Raw genomic sequence first — 21368 nt, 5'->3', positions numbered from 1 at the left:
GGCCTCGGATAACTGCTAATGTTAGCTTGTGGTTTTGTGGTTACATTGGGTTGTTTTATCTAACATTATGTTACATTAGAAATGGCGATTTTTTTGTTAGCAATCATAGGTGAAGGTGGATTTATAATTAACGTTAAAAGCTACGATGTTGCTAAGATCAGCAACAATATATCATCACAATAGTGTTAGCTGGCTAGCACGCTAGCTAAGGCTTACATACCAAATGTAACATTAGAGACTGAAAAGGTCTCTACTACTGTGCCAGCTGTTTCAATAAGCCTTTGTTCATGCTTATAATAAGGACAAACACTGTTGTGAACTCAAGTACTTCACTCGGCAATCTCCATGCAGTCACATACAAGTACTAATAAAATAAATAAATAACTCTGGGTGTGTAACACTCAAAACTCTCCCGGTCCCTCACTGAATAATGTCCCCTAGCAAACATATATTGCAACATAGCATATCCTTTTTCAGGCTCTGTCAGGGCCCTAATTGCATATGCAACCGGCTGCTCATTTTGCATTAGGGCTGCACCAAGCCTGCTCTCTGATGCAGCACTGAATCAAAGCAGTTTAGCCCCAACCATCAACACTCTGACAGTAATGTTACAGTAGCTACGTTCTTTGCTTTTAACAACACAAATACACAACCAATAAAGCATACTTACAGGTTGTAAACCGCAGAAAGCTACAGGTTGGCCAAAAAAAGTGGGAACTGACCTGTCCTTTAGTAACAAAGACTTGCAAAACACGTACTTGACCTGTGCCCAGTTCACAAAGCTATCCTCTGTAAAATGCAGGGTCTCTTCAAAGACCCAACTGAAACACAATGAGATCCGAGTGTTCAGAGCTAACCCAAGCTGTCAGCATGGCTCAAGTCTAAATGCATTTACCTCATTATTTGACACTATGGTATCGTTTAACATGACTATACAACATTATAACAACATTTATAGGTTAGAAAAGATGAAAAAGCAAACGATTAATTCTCCAAAAAGACTAATAATAATAATATATAATAATATAATAGTAATTTGAGGAAATGTATGATGTCAGCACATGGTGCAGTGGTTTATGGGGGTGAAAAGTTTCAAGTTGTCTAAAAAAAAATTATCAGTTGGCAGGACAAGTAATTGTAAGTTTGGTAACATACAGGTTCAATTAAAAAGTAAACAGTATAACTTTTTAAACTAAGTTGACATAACTAGTTGAGTAAAGTCAAAATGCAGCTGTTGCCTTAATTATCAAGTTTTCTCAACGTATTAATTTTGTACATGATGATGATGGCGATGATGAATGATGAATCTACATACTGACCTCAAAGCCTGTAATGGCTATCTGGTGCATGGAGTCGTTGACAGACTTGATGATGTCCAGCATGGTGGTTAAAGCCTCCTCCAACTCAGCTGTCCCATCCCCCTTACTGCATTTTAACATCTCCTGGAAGACATGAAGGAGGAAGGGAGTTAAAAAAGATTGAATAAGGCAGGATACAAGGAAGAAGGGTCCAAATGTATTTTTATTTTTATTAAATTGTCCACTATGGCATAATATTTGTGCCAAACTGCTGCTGGCTATCGGCTAGTAACTAACGTTAGTGGTAGCTAATAGCACAACATAATTGTTACTTGTAATAAACACGTTTATTCAGTTCAAACTTTTATTCGGTACACAGCTAGCTAGGACTCACGTGTCTACCATCTTCAACACACGAACAGATACACACACCGCACATGCGCTAACCTGCACACACCGGGAAGCATCTTGTGCCGTAGTGAACAGTGTAGAGGGGAAATAACATGTTAACAATAATGATCCCATCTCCTTGGTTCTCTTAATACATGGGTCTATTGTGATAAGCATTTAAATGATGAGGAACAAGGAAAACACAATGTTTAACGTTAGTGAATATTATAGATAATGAATGGGGAGTTCTCCATGTATACTTGTTGTATCCACCAGAGACAAGCTCATGAACGAGCGGTGTTGCTACGAGTATGCAAAAAACTGTCCCTAGTGCGCATGTTCATCATGACATCATGGGCCGCACAATGCAGAATCACAGTCTCTAGAGAGTGACTGTGATTAGCTTCGGAGTGAGTACCGACTCTAGAGTCATAGTGAGAGAAACAGTATCTCCCTTGTGCTTTCTGACCACTGTGGGAAATCTGTAGCAGGAAAAGTTAACCCTCTCCTTGATTTCATGTTGTTTATGGAGAAGGAGAACCAGGAAATGAGTCGGGGGAAATGCAACGCTACCAAGCCACGGCCGAGCGACGTGTGTCGCCACGACGTGTAGTTACATTTTTCGAGAGGTGCATGTAGGGTCTGGCGTAGGTCTGTGTCTCCACATACCTACTTACATAGCCATGGCGTAGATTTTACGCAGAAGCATAAATCACACTTAAGTAGTTTGTAATACTTTGGTTAAATAGTTACTGTGTTTTATTAACCTTTACTCTGTTTGGCCATGTATAAGCTTGCAAACTAGCTATCAGTTTTTAACGCTAACTTTAGCTATTGATGTCAAAAAGCAGTAGCTAACTACTGCCAATATATGGTTTCACTGAAGACCAGAGAGGTGTTGTGAGACTTGCAAAGTTTTGTAATGTGTTTGCACTGTGCATGGTAGTCCTTATTTATTTTTAAAATCTATTGAAAATGAAACCGCATTGTGGCTGTAGTGTGACATTTACATGTTCTGTTCAGATGACATGTTTGCTGCATAGACTGTATGGTCCACTGTTGTGCTAGATGCTTGAGTTAGTCACACAAGGAGGTATAAGTTATTGTAATTCTAACCACACAAAGGCATTTCTGTGATATAGGTCAGTAATAAAAAATACTGGTCTGAGGTACCCCTATAGCCCTGTCAGATTAACTCAATTCAATTCCCGATGTATTCCAAATGCATAACACTATTTATTATATTGAAGTGGATATTGGTATTTCTTTCATACAATTGAACTGTAACCATTTAGCTTGGTTTGGTCAGAAATGTGTCTTCTACTTTAAGTGTGACTTAATGTTTTAACAGTCATCCATTACTTTTTATCTAATCATTTGAACTGTTTAGTCAGTACTTAGTAGGCTATTTATTTCTACCATTCACTACTTTTAGCTATAGTTTTTTAGTTTAAACAACTTTTTTTAGGTGTTTCAGCTGATATATTCATCATAAATCAAAATCATAATTTCAATTATGATTTTGATTAGTTGAGCTGCTCCACAATCTTTCCGAGTACTCCTGGCAACAGCATAAGTACCCCTGGTTGGGGAATCACTGCTGTAGGTAGTTCTAGCAAAATAATTGGAGATGAACACCCAATCACAATTTAGCTTTTCTGATTGGTTGATTTTGTGGCACATTTTTAACGCTGCGGCAAGTTAAGTGAGTGTGTGAGGCCAGAGTTAAGTGTGCACAGAGTGCAGAGGTTGAGAGAGAGAGGGAGACATGACCGCACAGCGCACTGAGCAAGAGTTTGTGTGAGAGCACGAGTATTATTGCACGTATATTAACGTGCAATAATACTCATTATAGTAGAAAAAATGCAAAAAGATTTAATGAGCATGGAATAGATTTGACGAGCTAGTCTTCCTGGGATCCACAACAAAAAGAAATCACTTAACAATGATAATCTAAAAGCACTAAAACATTGCAGACATCTTTATAAACATCATCAGAAATGATTCAGAATAAGTTATTACAGTATTACATTCATACAGTAAATATGTCCATTCCCTACTCACAATTTTAAATTCTCAGATGGTACTTGAAAGAGACTTTGCTATTCATTTTACGTATATTCAGTGGGCAATTATTCCAATGATTGATGGCACGATAAATAACTGTTCTCTTTAAAGCATTTGATTTTGGGTGTGGTAACATCATCTGGCCATCATCAGCTGACCTAGTCAAATGAGAATGAACCTGATCACACCTAACAATTTGGTTATATAAGAAAACGGGATGAAAAGAAAAGACAGTGTTTCTGAAAAATTTAGTTGTATTGAAAACCAGCCTATTCACTACTGTTAATCATGAGAGTCGACGGTGCACACTGATAGTGTTTGTTCTTATGGGACAATGTAATACTGTAATACTAATTTCTTTAGTTGACCTTTAGATGCAGATGACCATACAGGTGTACAATAATGCAGGTGACATGAAATTCAAGATTTAGCCACCTGTCCCACAATGTGTGTAGGGACATAAGAAAGGCATTTCCTCACCGTAGAGATACCACAACCCATTTTCTTCACTATGGTGTTGAAAGCACTGGAGAAGTCAAAGAACATGACTCTCACAGTGCTCGCAGGCTTGTCCAGATGAGTGTAGACTGGAGGGAATAGTGATAGAACTGGGGGAATAGTGATTGGTCTACTGGTCTCACTACTGGTCTCACTTCCCAGTGAGTGCTAGTCTGCCATCTTTAGGTAAGGGAATAATTTTACCTTCTTTCCAGATGGTGGGAAAAACACTTTTCATTAAAGGGGTGATAGAATTCATAATGATTTTACCCTATCATAGTTGAAAAATGACAGTTTGGCGGGTAAATAGGACATACATAGAACCTAAAATCCCATTGACACCTCTTTCCTCTGCAAATCTCACAATTTGAAACTGCTGCTGAAAACGGGCGAATCTGAACAAAGCTAAAAGTTGATGTCAACTTCTCAACTCCTCCTCATTTGGCTCTACCTTCTATCTTTGTAACGCCCAAAAATTGATATAGGCCAATAACTGATCTGAGGTCAGTTAGTCTTCTAAATCTAGGTTGCGCAAATGTCAGACACTTTATACATAGTTTGCCTGCTGCTGCATTACTAAATTCACTTCTGAGACTTTTTTAGGTGAGAAATCAACTATATAAAGCTCAAATGTGGGCCGTTTTACAAAAATTGGTTGCTAATTGCAAATTTAGTACGACTGTTTCGGAGTTCAGCAGCTCACAGTGCTTGCCCGGATTTCTGGCTTTCTGCCTGGACTGTCAGACCCCGCTGCACGCTGGCTGGAGCTCTCTCAGGAGATACGGAATACTGGCCCAGAGAAAAGCGGACAATTGAACAGGACATGTGGATTTAAATCAGTGGCGCAGTGGACTCAATGGGTGGTGCGCAGGAGCTGCCTGCCGGCAGCGGTACATAGTACGTAAACTTTTTTTTCCAACATGGATCCTCAGGGAACAGTGTCGAAAGCACACACACACACAACACACACACACACACACACACACACACACACACACACACACAGGAGGATGAATAGAATGTAACGAAACTGTATCTGGTGCTTTGTACAGTAAGATTAGTTGATGAGTTTGTGTGTCGGCCAGGCAGAAATCAAGTTTGAAGCCAGCGGACATGGGCACAGAGGGGAACGTGTATGTGTGTGTGTGTGTGTGTGTGTGTGTGTGTGTGTGTGTGTCTCTGTGTGTGTGTGCGTGCTAAGCTCAACCAATCAGCGTGCAGCTCATCTAAATATTCATGAGCAGACCATATAAGGCAGAAAAGCTCTCGTTTCAGTCCAGTCCCATTTAACCGGGTTGCATTAGGGCCAAAAAAAACAGCTGTTTCCATTGGGAACAGTGAGTCATAATCCTCGTGCTACAACCCTAGCCTAGCGAGTATCATCTCTATCACCACACGAGCGCTGACAGTGATAGTCCAGTAAAAATTTTAGCGTTGTTTGCAGTAATGACTGTTTCCACATTGCATTGCTTAATTTTTTAGGGCCTGAGCGCCGACAGCGGCGAAGGCCCTATTGAAACTGAAGGAATTATTATCAGGGCATGAGCAGTAAAACTGCAAGGGACCTATTGTTTTTGTAAGGATTATTATTATTATTCTTCCGACATGTCAAGCGCATTTTTGAGAGGCTTAGCATGCTGGAAAACTCACAAAAATTGGCACACATGTCAGACCTTTTGATAGTTGAAAAAATGTGCAAGTTACAGCAACTTCCTGTCTAAACATGCCGGTTTAGCAACTGTGCCAAACTTGGCAGCAATCGGCCATTAGATGGTGGCGTTTTAATTTATATATTAATTAATATATGGGATACCTACTTTCTCTAATTTCTCCTGGAGCGTGAGTCCCATCGGCACGAAAACTAGCATATAGACTCAGAGGACCCTCATGACAAAAAGTTATAAAAATAATTTCGATAGCAAAAAATATGCGCAAGTAATGGAGGACCAACTCCCTGTAGGTGGGTGTCGAAACAGGAATGGTTGTATCTTGGCAAAAGTTATTCCGATTTACATGAAACTTAGAATGTTTGGTCTACATGGGATATTATGTCCGCCAGTAACCCCTGGGGTAAGGGGCGAGGGCCCAAGCAGGAACTGCAAGGGACCTATTGTTTTTGTAAGGATTATTAGGGCCCGAACAGTGAAACTGCAAGGACCTATTGTTTTTGCTCAGATTATTATTAGGGCGGGAGCAGTGAAACTGCAAGGCCCCAACGGTGCCTTGCACTGAAAGTGCAAAGGAACCTATTGTTTTTGTAAGGATTATTAGGCCCGAGCACTGAAAGTGCGAGGCACCTATTGTTTTTGTAAGGATTATCATTATTATTAGGGCCCGACCACCGACAGCAGCAAAGGCCCTATTGGAACTAAAGGTTAGTTCGTAACGTTTAAGGAACGTTCCCTCAGGGTTATAACGTTCCCTAAACGTTAAGGGAAACAACCAACTGAAACGTTCTCCTGTGGTTGCACTGTACCTCCACACAACGTTCCCGTTCAGTTGTTTTTGGTTGTTTTTGGTTGTTCTGTTTATCTATGTTTATCTATACTAGCTCCATTTAAGTTTTTGAAGTAGCATATAAAAGGTTTGCAGTCACTTGATTTAGATTCACTCAGAAACGATTGGTCTTATAAAATCTAAGATAAACAACATAGCAAGAGAATATATTTATTTTTAGGATGATAATAATTTTGTTAAAAACAATACTTTAGTGCTTGATTTCGTTTTTTTAACTGTATTAGGTGAAAATACTTAAAACAAGAATCTATCAATAGAACAATTTTCACAACTAAGAAAATTCACTTCATTTCACATTTCACTTCTAACAAGTGGCTCAGTTCAGTGTACAAATCCAAACGTTACACCCCCATGCCAATAGGGGGAAGACAGTGCCTCTGCTTTCAGGTGACCGATTGAAGTCCTGTCCTGACTTCCGTATACACTGGTATACACCTGGCGAACAGGGCACACAAAAGGTTTGAAGATCCGTTTGTTTGGTCCAAAATTCTAACTGAAATACTGCCATTGACTAAAACATATGCTGATTACACTTTACCAACGGTGTTATAACGCAAGGTAGGACAAAGATACCAAGAAAGACATTGTCGACTTTCAACAGTAAAGACTTTCCTCCGCTCAAGACTGCTAGCCCGAATGCTTACGCGGGAAACAAGTTAGCTTTCCACAGCTAGCTATGCCGCGAGCGCTGCTAGCCCTATGGATACATCAAAGTTGGCGACAGAGACTGAGCCTTCCCTCTGTGATGTTTTAACCACCATAAGGAACCTGGACAATGCTGTAAAGCCTGTTACATGGATGTAACGTCATTAGCGTTTCCCAAAACTGCCGGGGCTATCGGCTCAAGCTAAACAATGGAGCTAGTTAGCTAGGTATCTAGCTAACATTAATGTAATATCTTATGTGTCCCTAGGAGCCGATGTGGGTTTAGGGTTTAACATTTATCTTACGATACATCTGAGGGCTGTATGCTGTAAAGCCTGTAATGTGGATGAGAGATAAAGCCATGGATGTATTAAGAGAAGCTCTATTCACGAAACTGCAGGCTAACCTAGCACGACATAATGATTACACCTCCTTGGTTGTCTAAATACATCTATCGTTTGTTTAGATAATGGTAATGGTAAGACCTTAAGTACAGACTACATTATTTACACTTCAAATATTCTTTTTACAATCAGTACAAATTGTATGGTCTTTTATTTCAGATGTTCCACAAGCAAGAAAGCATTCCAGGATGTAGCGTGTGTCTGGAAGCCCTGTCCATAAGTTAACATTTATGCATGCATTTAAGAAACCAGTCATATTTCCTACCATGGAACTCTGAAATTCAACCTGGTGCATATCATGTGACTGTTCTGATGCGTTAGTCTCTTCCTGCCCTTTTTCAGGTCAGCAGACATCACTGCCTCCACCACCTGCATGTAAGTTTTATTTTTTTTTAGCATAGGTTCATCTTTTGCAATGGCATGTGCAAGAAACCTACCATAAATGAACTGACCAATATTCATATATACTTTCTTTTTAGATGAGTCAACACCACACATGAAACCAGCCCAGAGCTGGATGGGTCTATTGTAACGCAAGCTCGGCCTGCCACTTCATTTTGGGACCCAGTTGAAGGTACAGTGGCTTTGAATTTTCCATTTCCAATTCAATACAATTTCATGACAAGGAACTTGAGAGTAACTTAACTTTTTTGTTGTTGTAAACAGCAGAACTCATCACACAGAGGGAGGGGACTCATCACAAAGAGAGGTAAGAAGACTCACTTAAGTTGTTCACATATGCAAGTATATAATGTATAACAACTAAAACTTTTTCCATAGCCATGAGGACATCCATTACCCACATGGCACAGCGGATCGACACATTTGAGGAAAAGATGGATGAGCTGCTCATGCTCTTAAGGAGCTCCCAGTCACCTCCCTCTGCTCCAGTCGATGACATGTTGCTGTCGCCCTGCTCAACAGTCACCGAGCTGCAGGAGTCTCGGTCAACAGGAGAGGAGGAACAAAATGGTAATCAAGTGGCCCTACCCTGCCCTAAGATAACACTATATAATTGCATAAATTCAAATATCACTATAACTGAATTAATTAATTTTTTTCTTTTTTATTGGTCGTAACCAAAGGGTAGGGTCAGAAGCTTCAGCTTATATAAGGCCCCCCCTTGTCGGCAGCCTCGGCCACAGTGTATGAATGTGTGTGAATGGTGAATGGTTCCTGTACTATGTTAAAGCGCTCTGAGTAGTTGTTAAGACTAGAAAAGCGCTATATAAAAACCAAATCCATTTCACTTTTTTTTTTTTTTATATGGCAAAGACTGGTAGATAGTCAGTAATGTCCTTCACAAGAAGCCCATTATTACTTTATTCTCCATACTATTCACAAATATATTATCTATAATTGTGGCTGAATGTGATGTAATTCTACTTGGTTTTGTGGGATATAGACTCATTGCATGAATAGTTTCCATGAAATCGTCTATCGCTGATTGCTTGTTTGGGTTCAGTAAGTCTATATTAAAGTCCCCTAATATAAACATGACCTTCTGTTCAGTCTTTGCATACACTTTTTCCATCCAATCCTTGAACATAGTTATATCATAACTCAAAGCCCGATAAACACAGGTTATCATGATATTTCTGTTCCTGCTCATAACAATCTCTATAGCTATGCATTCACAAACATTTTCCACAGCCCCTGTCAACCTGTCTACTATGCTATAATTTAATCTTCTATCTACAACGCTGTTCCTCCTCCTGCTTTTTCTGTTCTGTTTATGTGTTCTGACCCATATCCTGGAATTTCATATTCCTCACCCCTACCATTACCAAGCCAAGTTTCAGAAATTGCTATAATACTGAAAGGCCTCTTAAATTCACTTAGGTAATCAACTATGTCCTGGAAATTCTTATTTAGGCTACAACTATTGAAATGAATAATTGAAATGTTGTCTTCTACTTTAATTTCATTGTTAAATTGGTCCACAGAAAAATAATTGCAATTGTCTAAATTGTTAAAAAAGTAAATTTCTGGATCTGTATCTTGGTTTACGTTCATAAGCTTGTTTTGTATTCGTGGCCTATATCATAGTGTTACCTCGGCTATAAGGCCTCATCTTCCTCTATATTTTCCTAGGTCTTCTAGGCCTCTCACTAGCTTCACTTCAGCTGTTTCAGGAGTTCCATTCATTTGTATATAAACTTTACAATTTCTGGTCCACTTACCCTTAATTTTTTTCTCTCTGCACAGCTGTCTGGCACGCCAGGCTAACTGAGCATTGTTTTTTGTAAGATGCTCATTTAAGAATACATTGGTCCCCTTGAGCATTTTCCCTTTTTTTAGTAAACTAATTTTAGACTTTCTGTTGGTAAATCTCACTATTATGGGTGCTATCTTGCCCTCTTCTTTCTTTTTTCTTGATTGTGGGAGGGGGTGGCAAGCTTCAATGTCCTACTCATTTACTAGGATTTCATTTGACTGTAAAAACTTAATCAGTTGCTGTTCAACTGACTGGTTGTCTTCCTCGTTGAACACGTCACCTCTTCCTGAACTGACTGCTGCTTTGGCGTATGACTGAGGCTTTATTTTCAACCCTGTCACCACTATGTCGTTTATTCTGGAGTACTGCTCTAAATCGTTGTTCCTTAGACTTAGACTTAGACTTCTCTTTATTGATCCCTTTGGGATGACTCCCGCAAGGAAATTAGATTTCCAGCAGCAGATTTTAGCATCAAAGATAGAAAAAATACAGTATAAGAATAACAAATAAAAAATCAGTCCTGGATGGCCTAGCTAACTTGGTCCAAAGCAGCGCCTCCTTTCTCCTCCTCTTCCTCCTCCTGTTTTCGCGGTTTCTTGGCAGTAAATCCTCCCAGTTTCACCCGGGTAAAAAGTTGAGTTGTTAGAAGTTCAAACTCGGCTGTCAGCAGTCGGTTCTTCCCCGTTTTTCCAGCGGGGCAGAGTCTGTGTTTCACTCCCGCTGCTCGGCTGCTCTCCGCCGCTAAAAAGTCAAGACTGCTGGCTGTCTCTCCGCTGGTCAGCTGACAGTTTCCTCTCAGAGTTCATGTTGAAGTGCCTCTGAACTGACTTCTCTTACAAAATGAGATTGTACAAGCTCTCCACTTTGTTCTACATTTGTAATTTGTATTTCTATATGTTTTACAGCAACTTTTCCTGATAACCCTTGGAGGTTCGACCAGAGGTACTGCCATTCGTCGCATGCTATGGCGAGTGGCAACCAATGACATTCTAAAACCGTATAGCCTGCAGGGCAGAAAGACAAAGAAGGCCTTCCAGGACATGACAATCTGCAGGGTTATAACAGGCAGGTGTTATTTTATTGTTCACATCAGTAATATGCTTAGCTTGGCTGATAGGGGGTTTTAATTTGACTTGTAACTTTGCTTCTACTTGCTACTCTAGTGGCCTCCTAGAAAAACTTCCCCGCGCTGACTGCAGCAGATGTGGAGGACCCCACAGTGCTGCCCCCCCCTCACAATATCCAACAGCCCAGTGTCAAAGGTGGACTCATTCAAGTTTCTGGGCTCCATCTTTTCCCAGGACCTGAAGTGGGAGTCCAACATCCTTAAAAAGGCTCAGCAGAGGATGTACTTCCTACGGTAACTGCGGAAGCATGGCCTACCACAAGAGCTATTGGCCATCTTCTACACTGCTGCCATCCTCCTGCCTCCTCCCCTCTGGCAGGCGCTACAGATCCCTGTACACAAAAACAACCAGACACAAGAACAGCTTCTTTCCCACTGCCATCACTCTCCTGAACTGCTGATAAGTGGGCCATCCCCACTTTAGCCATTCACCTGCACATACTTTATCATTCCAATATGCATCTTGCACACTACATTTGCACTATTACTTTGCACTCTACATCCCACGCCATGTGTAGGCTACTTGTATTGATATCATGTCTTATTTGTATAGTTGTATTTTTTGTATATTGTGTTTATGTGCCTATATGTATGTTGTCTCTATTGTACAGTATGTGTCTATATGGCCAATAAAACTGATTCTGATTCTTATATATATATATTTTTTTTTGGTACCATAGTTGTTAGTTTTTAAAGGTTAGGGGAATGTAAAAAAGAACATTAGGGGAACGTTCGATGTAACCAAAAACTAACGTTCCCCAAATGTTAAACCGACTTAAAACGCTGAGAACCCTGAGGCCATTTTTACAATTTCTTGTCCGTCTGGTTTTATTTTCTAAAAAGGCTTGTAAAACATCAACCCTGTTGTCTATAGTCAATCAATGTACATCATTTTTTTCAGGAAAAACTGGGCTATAGTGAAGTCACTTGAATGTAAAAAAAAGGTTGTATGACCTTAAAAACAAATAAATAAATAAAACGGAAAATGAATCTCCCTCTCCGGGAACCATCACCTTATTGTGGTGGAGAGGTTTGTGTGTCTCTATGAACCAGAGGGCTGTGTTGTCTGGAGCTTTGTGCTCCTGGTAGGGTCTCCCAAGGCAAAGTACTCACAAGCCCCCGGCTGAGCGCCGCTCAGGGGAAAACTCTGACTGTTATTTGTGCATATTCACCAAACAAGAGTTCGGAGTATTCGGCCTTCTTGGAGACCTGCATGGGGCTCCAGTGGGGCACTCCATTGTTCTGCTGGGGGACTTCAACGCGCACATGGAGAGGCGTGATTGGGAGGAACGGCCTCCCTGATCTAAACCAGAGTGGTTATTTGTTGTTGGACTTCTGTGCTAGTCATGGATTGTCTATAACAAACACCATGTTTGAACATAGGGATGCTCATAAGTGTACTTGGTACCAGAGCACCCTAGGCCACAGGTCAATGATTGATTTTAAAATCGTTTCATCTGATCTGAGGCCGTATGTTTTGGACACTCGGGTGAAGAGAGGGTCGGAGCTGTCAACCGATCACCATCTGGTGGTGAGTTGGGTCAGGGGGTGGGGGAAGACTCTGGACAGACCTGGTAAGCCCAAACGGGTAGTGCGGGTAAATTGGGAACGTCTGGATGAGGCCCCTGTCCAACAGACTTTCATCTCACACCTCCGGCGGAGCTTTTCGTGCATCCCTGTGGAGGCTGGGGACATTGAACCAGAGTGGACAATGTTCAAAGTTTCCATTGCTGAAGCTGCGGCGAGGAGCTGTGGTCTTAGGGTCTTAGGTGCCTCAAGGGGCGGTAACCCACGAACACCATGGTGGACACCGGTGGTCAGGGAAGCCGTCCGACTGAAGAAAGAGTCTTTCCGGGATATGTTATCCCAGAGGACTCTTGGAACCATCCAAGCTGTGTACAGTAAGGATCGGACACTGTTGACCTCAACTGAGGAGGTAATAGGGCGGTGGAGGGGGAGCACTTTGAGGAACTCCTGAATCCGACTAATACGCCCTCTATGTTAGAGGCAGAGCTGGAGGATGATGGGGGATCGTTGTCAATTTCCCAGGCGGAAGTCACTGATGTAGTCAAACAACTCCACAGTGGAGATCCGTTCAGAAATGCTCAAGGCTCTGGGTGTGGAGGGGCTGTCCTGGTTGACACGCCTCTTCAACATTGCGTGGAAGTCTGGGACAGTGCCAAAGGAGTGGCAGACTGGGGTGGTGGCAAGGGGACCAGAGGGTGTGTGCCAATTACAGGGGTGTCACACTTCTCAGCCTCCCTGGTAAAGTCTACTCCAAGGTGCTGGAAAGGAGGGTTCGGCCGAAAGTCGAACCTCAGATTGAAGAGGAACAATGTGGAGGGATTATATCTCCAACCTGGCCTGGGAATGCCTCGGGATCCCCCAGTCGGAGCTGGTTAATGTGACTCGGGAAAGGGAAGTTTGGGGTCCCCTGCTGGAGCTGCTGCCCCTGCGACCCGACCCCGGATAAGCCGACGAAGATTGATGGATAAATATATAGAAATAAGTAATCATAAATTGTTCAGTGTGTGAAATGCTTTTGCTTTGACACAGCTACAGCCATCACAGGGTTAAAATTTCAGTGTCAAGTTTGGTGTCTACTGATTTGTCTCCTCATTGGCTATAAAGATCAATTTAAAAATGAATCTCACAGATATTTATTGATATCACACACAGAACAATAAAAGCTAAGCCAATCTCTTGTCCAAAACAGTACCCATATGTCTTGGGTGTCAAACTGTGAAGAAATAAACATTATAACTTATACAGTTGACAAAATATATAATTTTTTTCAAAAAAAGTCCAGACGCTTTTGCCAATAATCAAAATAATGATGTCATATTTATTGATATCACACACACACACCAATGCTACACAAGCATTTGTGTTGTCTAAAACAGTTCTCCTATATATTGGGAGTCATCAGGTGCAAAAATTAAAAATAATGAACATTATAACTCATATAAATGGCAAACTATTTAAATTTCTTCAAAAAAGGCCCAAATGTATCCCAAATATCTAAACAGTGACGCCATTCTTATCTGTAGAACAGTAATAGACCGGAATTATCTCTCTTTTTCACTTTACTCTTTGTTCTCGCTCGGATTCCCTGCAGTGAACTCATCTACATAGTCTTTGTGTGACTGACCTGCCTACCCATTGGTTGAAAAATGTCAACACACTCTCGCAAAGCATCATGGGAGATTTATACTAGACGGTAGCACGGAGCTATGGGCAGAAATGACCGAAAACGTGATAAATGATGGACATCAAGTGGATAAATCTTGGATGTAAGAGTTTGGATTTATTGCTGAACAACTCCGAAAAGAGGCACAAGTTCCAGGCTGGATAGAAAACCTTCTGTAAAGGCTAAAGACAAAGACACCCCCGTGATGGCTAACTCCTTAGCTTTTAGCAGGAAAAGTCGGTAAAAAGTAAAAGAAATTGAGCCCCTGCAGTACGTTTAACGTAGACTCACGAAACTTGGTAAACATATGTAGCATGTCAAGACGTACAAAAACCTCATTAGAGCCATACCCTAAACCCAACAGGAAGTTATTTTATATTGAAAGTTCAAAATTAGTGCGATTTTAGCCATTTCCACTTGTCGTACTTTAACAAACTCCTCCTAGAGATTTCATCCTATCAACTTCACATTTGGTCTGTGCCATCATAATGTCTTACATTAAAAATGAAAAGTTATTAAAAGATGTGTGGTCATAATGTGTGGTCATAATGTAATACTGAGCCGCCCCCTATACTTTAACCACGCCCACTTACTCAGGCCATGCCCCCTTTCATAACATTTGAACCGTTTAAGGTCTAGTGTGGGAGTCTTGTGTGAGGTGTCGTTAAAATCAGACTACAGAGAGACTTCCTTCTTTATTGGTGATGGTTTGGCCCGCCCCCTATGTTTAAGCCACGCCCCCTTCCATAAATACTGACTCATTTAAGGTAAACGCTTGTGTGAGGTATCATTGAACTCAGCAGAAACTTCATTCTTCATTGGTGATGGTTTGACCCGCCCCCTAAGCTTTAGCCACGCCCCCTTTTATAACTAATGACCCGTTTGATGTAGACCCTTGTGTAACCAGGTTGAAATTATCTTTACTTTTACGGTTGAAATGTCACCAAATCCTGATGAATATTGTTTTCTATATGTTTAAGATGTGTTATATTGCCTATATTTATGCCTGAATGTTGTATTCAGACCAAGGTGTTAATACCCGTACTGTCACTTTAAGACGTCGCAGGCCTTGTGCCGTCATTCAGGGGCCTCTCTCAGTCCGCGCCAGACTAGCTGAGAGGAGGTAATGTATTATTTTGCTCGTCATTTTTAAACATTTATTTCGGTTTTTGGACAATGCAAACCTTGTTTTATGCATGTATAAATGTTAGTTTCTAGGTTGGGAACATGCAGTTACTGTGTCAATTGAAAATAAACCTTGTAAACAGACTTTTTGCAAGCTTTAAAGTAGACGTTTCCACATGCTAGTCCACAGGGTTTTCTGTATATTTATCTGCTAACAGGAGCTTGAGAGGAGCCTGTGTGCTATGTGGAGGAGACTGCATGTTACAGAGCCTTTTGTTTTTCTGTTGATTTGTACAGGTATGTACAGAATGTTCATTATAATTCATCTGGCATAGTGTTTACATGTGTTTACACCCGGTGTATTAAGCATGTAAAAGAAATTCATGTTAAATACATTGAGCATTTTATGGTTTATTTAATTCATTTTCACATTTTTATTTAAAAGTATTTTGCTGTTAATACTAGGAGTTTTGTTAGTCATGTATGTGTGGTCAGTCCGCGCCAGACTAGCTGAAAGGAGGAGCTTGAGAGGAGCCTGTGTGCTATGTGGAGGAGACTGTATGTTACAGAACCTTTTGTTTTTCTGTTGATTTGTACAGACAAATCCACCGTTCTGCCTTCATTAAAAGAGAAACCAGCAGCTGGTTGTGGTCCGGTTTCTTCCTTCACTCACTCAGCACAGCATAGAACACAACGCAGAATAACGCAGGTTAATGGACGTGCATCCAGCCTGATTTAAAACTGTTGAAGACAATGCACGCCCGTTACACTTGTGTGAGGTATTATTGAACTCAGCAGAGACTTCCGTCTTCATTGGTGATGGTTTGGCCCGCCCCCTATGTTTTGGCCACGCCCCCTTTCATAAATGGTGACCCGTTTAAGGTAGAGTCTTATGTGAGGTATCAATGAACTCAGCAGAAACTTATTTTTTTATTGGTAAAGGTTTGGCCCGCCCCCTATACTTTGGCCACGCCCCCTTTCATAGCTAATGAACTGTATGACGTTGAGTCTTGTGTGAGGTATCGTTGAACTCAGCAGAGAGTTCCTTATTCATTGGTGATTGTTTGGCCAGCCCCCTAAGCTTAAGCCACGCCCCCTTTCACAGCTAATGAAATGTATGACATAGAGTCTTGTGTGAGGTATCGTTGAATTCAGCAGAGAGTTCCTTATTCATTGGTGATTGTTTGGCCAGCCCCCTAAGCTTTAGCCACGCCCCCTTTCAAAGCTAATGAAATGTATGACGTAGAGTCTTGTTTGAGGTATCGTTGAACTCGGCAGGGAGTTCCCTTTTCATTGGTGACGATTTGCGGTGTCTGAGTGCCGCGCAAATGCACGGTCGCAAGGAGTGGTGTCCACCGGTAATCCCGACGCGCACCAAGGCATGAGGGCCTGTCCATCGCTGCTCGCAGCTTTAATTATTTATTTTTCCCGTCAAATGAATTGGCTTTTTGAGGGGCTTAACATATTCAAAAACTCACCAAAATTGGCGGTCGCATCAAGTCTGGTGAAAATTTACGTATTTTAAGGGTTTTGGGAATAGGCGAACAAAAATGGCTCGCTAGCGCCCCCTACAAAGTTAGAAAAATTGAGCCCCTGCAGTGCGTTTAACGTAGACTCACGAAACTTGGTACACATATGTAGCATCTCAAGATGTACATAAAACTTTATTAGAGCCATACCCTACACCCAACAGGAAGTCCGCCATTTTGAATTGAAAGTTCGAAAGGTGCTATACTTTAACGAACTCCTCCTAGAGATTTCATCCGATGGACTTCAAACTTGGTCTGTATCATCTCAACACCTTACAGATGAAAAGTTATTGAAAGAAAAACTTTTCGTCAGACTGTGTGGGTGTGGCGTGGCAGCCATTTTGAGTGTTTAGCGATGGACAAAGAAGTTGTTGTAACTTGAGTGTACGTTATCGTATCTGCCCGAAATTTCTCACAATTGACAAGGGTCCAGGCCTGAGGACACCTAAAGCCCAAAATTGACTTGGCTGGCAACAGGAAATGTGCCTTATAAGACAAACATCATCCGATTTATATGAAACTTATAATGTGTGGTCTACATGTGATACTGAGCCGCCCCCTATACTTTAACCACGCCCACTTACTCAGGCCACGCCCCTTTTCATAACATTTGAACCGTTTAAGGTAGAGTCTTGTGTGAGGTGTCATTGAACTCAGCACAGATTTCCTTCTTCATTGGTGATGGTTTGGCCCGCCCCCTATGCTTAAACCACGCCCCCTCTTATATCGAATGACCCGTTTAAGGTAGAGTCATATGTGATGTATCAAAGAACTCAGCAGAGACTTCCTTTTTTTTGGTAATGGTTTGCCCCAACCCCTATGCTTTGGCCACGCCCCTTTCCACTGCTAATGAACTGTATGATGTAGAGTCTTGTGTGAGGTATCATTGAACTCAGCAGGGAGTTCCCGTTTCATTGCTGACGATTTGCAGTGTCTGACTGCCGCAAATGCACGGTCGCAAGGAACGGTGTCTGCCAGTAACCCCGACGCACGCAGAGGCGCGATGGCCCGTCCAACGCTGCTTGCGGCTTTAGTTAGTCTTGTAATTGCTTCATTTGGAATTTGGATCAAAGTGTTAGTGTTTTTTTTGTGTTTTATTGCTGTTTAAATGTAGGCTATTAGATGGCTATTTATAAAAAAATGTATGTCCAGTAGTTGTTCTATATAGCCGGAATTCTGGAATAATATTGGCCATATTGGTCATCAAACAAAAAAAAGTCTAGCATAAACCTTGAGTGTTTTGTTGTGTGTGTATGTGTGTCTCTCTGTCCGTCCATCGGTCTCTCTCTCCCTGTGCCTAATTGCCTGTCTCACTTTAGACACAGCTGAGAAGTCAAGACAGCCAAAATCACCATACCTTTTATGATGAAATTTGTTTTATTATGTAAAGTATACAGCTGCGCAGTGGCCTTCTTGTATTTGATTACTTACCTAGCTTGACACATTTGCTCACGGGAGTTGCGGCTCGCAGAAGAAATAAGGGAAACGATTGCTGCAGCATGCGTGCCGGTGCAGCCACTCCGCTCCTGATCGCAGGTAGTATGAACTGACAGATTGGATAACATGGGCGTCGAAGTTAAAATAGCTCAGCTTCAGCACCTGTATGTTTTTACCTAGTAGTTACCTTGAGCATGAGTTGGTATTTGGTGATCCTCTGGACAGGCTTTAGCAGATAGGCATCCAGAGACAGTTTGTGGTCCAATTTCTTCTGGCATTCCTGTTATCACAGACAACATTTTCCATCAGCAGAGGCCCACCATCAGGAGAGGCAAAGTGCCCACTGAGGGTCACGGAAAATGTTTATGTTAAAAGACACCTGTTCTATTAAGTTATGTCGCAAAATGTAGATGTTGCTGTTAGAAGATTTAAATTCTACCATTTAGGTTATACAGTGTTATCTTAGAATATGGAACAACTGACCAAAGACTTAAGTTTAACATCATAAACAGCACCAGAAGAGAGAGAGAGAGAGAGAGAGAGAGAGAGAGAGAGAGTGTGTGTGTGTGTGTGTGTGTGTGTTACCTGAAAAAAGAGGCTGTCTCCACACTGTCTCCAGAGAACTTCAGAGCGGGGTTTATTCTGACAGTACTTCTCATACACCTTAAGCTCTTCTTTCTGACAAAACAAAGACATGTCTGAGTAAAGAGTGTGCCTTAAATAATCTCTTGTTAGTTTCTGGTCAATTTCAGCTGTTGCTGGAATATGAAGTCCATTCATTCTGCACATTACTTTTTATTAATCATTAGACAAACGATAGTCTCACACCTATCTCCACAGCGCTAAGGAGTCTGGCTCCTCCACATATACATTCCAGAATAGGAGACAAATAAAACACTCTGGGTTGTTTGCATTTCTTAAACCAATCACAATCGTCTTGGTCACAATCTCTGGTCACAAATATGGTTGGGTACGGTTCACATTTTTTCCGGTACCCGAAATTTGGTTCAAGTCTGCAAAGGTACCTTTTTTTTGGTACTTTCCCTCTGTAATAAGACAAAATTAATTAAAGTTGTAATTGTTGTGATTCCAGACCTATTTATCCTATTTACTTAGAACATTTTTTTATTTATTTAGAAGATTTTACACTCCACACAAAATAAAACCCCTCCCTCTCCCCTCCCAAACCCATCCCTACAACCAATTAAATCAAATAATTATTAATTTCTTACACTGCACTGTAACTTTTATACTTGTATTGTATCTTTTTCTATTTTAGCCTGTTTTTATTTTTTATCTCTTTTTAAACTGCTCTCTAAAGTTTTAAGTAAAATAAAGCTCTAATGTTTTAAGTAAAAATTTTGAATTGCCTTGTTGCTGAAATGTGCTATAGAAATAAAGTTGCCTTGCCTTGCCCTATAACCTTAGCCTGTCAGTCACTCACCAGGGCATAATGAACCCAGCTGGGCCTATAGTCTCCATCCTGTCAGTCAGACAAAAGAGTATCTGTCTTGGAGGAAGTGTAACGTTACCTGCATTGTGACAGATTCTGCCTCGCGATTAATATTATATAGCAGCGAACACTGTTGCATGGAGTTTTTAAAAGCGTAACTACACTTGCAACCGCTTTATCTGCATTGCCGTGACTCATTGTGACTTAAACAAACTACCGAGTCAACGTAGTTTCGCTCTGTCTGCAGCTCTGCGCGTGTATTTGTGATTCATGTGTGTATTTGTGATTCATGTGTACTACATACAATAGTAAATGAAGTTAACTGTTCACTAAATACAGTAATGTGAGCTATATAAATTAGCTGGATATATGGTTAAATTTAATTTACTCTTACCAGTGTATCGCCGTGTGTATTTTCCAATTTTTCTTTGGAACTTGCCATTTTCATTGTGTAGCTTGCTAGCTTGAACACTGTAAATGCGAACATGGTATTTAATTAAAAATAGTGAATTGACCTTAATCAGTTTTTATCAACCTGCTATTAACACTCGCTTTTAGTAAGTTACTTGTACTTTGAGGTTGAAAAATCTTACCAGCTCAGTCTACTTGAGCTGGATTCATTTAGAAAAAGTACATTTTTGACCTGTGGGGATGTGCAGATCAGTCCTCTCTACGCTAGACGGTAAGCAATATTTTTTTCCCTACTATGGCCACGCCAAGACCCGCCCTTCAATCTCTACTATTGGCCAGGGATCCATGCTTATGCAAGGCAACGTAACCTGATTTGTACAGGTCCTATTCCCTGACCAATCCTAACCCCAACCAATCAAGCTGTGGGATTCGTAAATTTGCAGATGGTACATGTCACATCATGCCCGCAACTGACCAGGTGGAACTGGACCTCATCCTGCTGGACCTAAACATCGCTTCAACGGCACTTGAATGAGTTTGGTGAGTAAATATTTTACCCTTGTGCAGACCGTTTTGTTTCTGTAAGTCAGTGCCAGTGTTTTGTGCTTGCTAGTAATGATGTGTGTAGTAATGTCGGCTAACGCTAGTTAACTATATTATGGACATAACGTGGCTATATTTTGATGAAACTTGGTCAATACGTTATTATTTTTTCAATCCATAACTACCTCGGTGTTGAAAATAGGTAACTTTCAAGACTTTTGTCACGTTACAACTGAGGAAAAAACTTTAATGTAACGGTCGCGGGGGTGCTCGTTACGTGCCCACCCGCCATGCCAGTAACTTTTGTCGAGTACTGACTAGCATGATGACAGACTGATCCCGGCGGTTTGTGAGTTTCCTGAGCTTTATAACTGTTGTTTATAAGGTTTATAAGCTCAGGCAGAACCAGTGTTTCCTTTAGGATTTTTTTTAGCAGTGGGGGCAGGTCCGAAACACTGCAGAACATGAGAACAAGTCTTGATGTATCATTTTATTTTAAGCTAGGCTGTAAAGTTAG

The 21368-nt window shown here is 41.1% G+C and overlaps 1 protein-coding gene across 7 annotated transcripts in view; it reads right to left on the bottom strand.

The window, feature by feature from the left end:
- The window catches only part of mcf2l2 (MCF.2 cell line derived transforming sequence-like 2), a 376220-nt gene that overhangs the window by 107855 nt on the left and 246997 nt on the right, over nucleotides 1–21368 (bottom strand). For all 7 annotated transcript variants that reach the window (XM_039810745.1, XM_039810749.1, XM_039810748.1 and 4 more), the window contains exons 19-21: nucleotides 19030–19122; nucleotides 18632–18724; nucleotides 1320–1442 (exon numbers count right to left, since the gene is read on the bottom strand). In XM_039810745.1, coding sequence (XP_039666679.1) covers nucleotides 1320–1442; nucleotides 18632–18724; nucleotides 19030–19122 — 309 coding nt within the window. The remainder of the gene's footprint in view (nucleotides 1–1319; nucleotides 1443–18631; nucleotides 18725–19029; nucleotides 19123–21368) is intronic.

The sequence above is a fragment of the Perca fluviatilis genome, chromosome 9, assembly GCF_010015445.1.
Source record: "Perca fluviatilis chromosome 9, GENO_Pfluv_1.0, whole genome shotgun sequence".
NCBI lineage: Eukaryota > Metazoa > Chordata > Actinopteri > Perciformes > Percidae > Perca > Perca fluviatilis.
The sequence above is the reverse complement of the archived record's forward strand: the minus strand, read 5'-3'. Positions and strand labels throughout refer to the sequence as shown.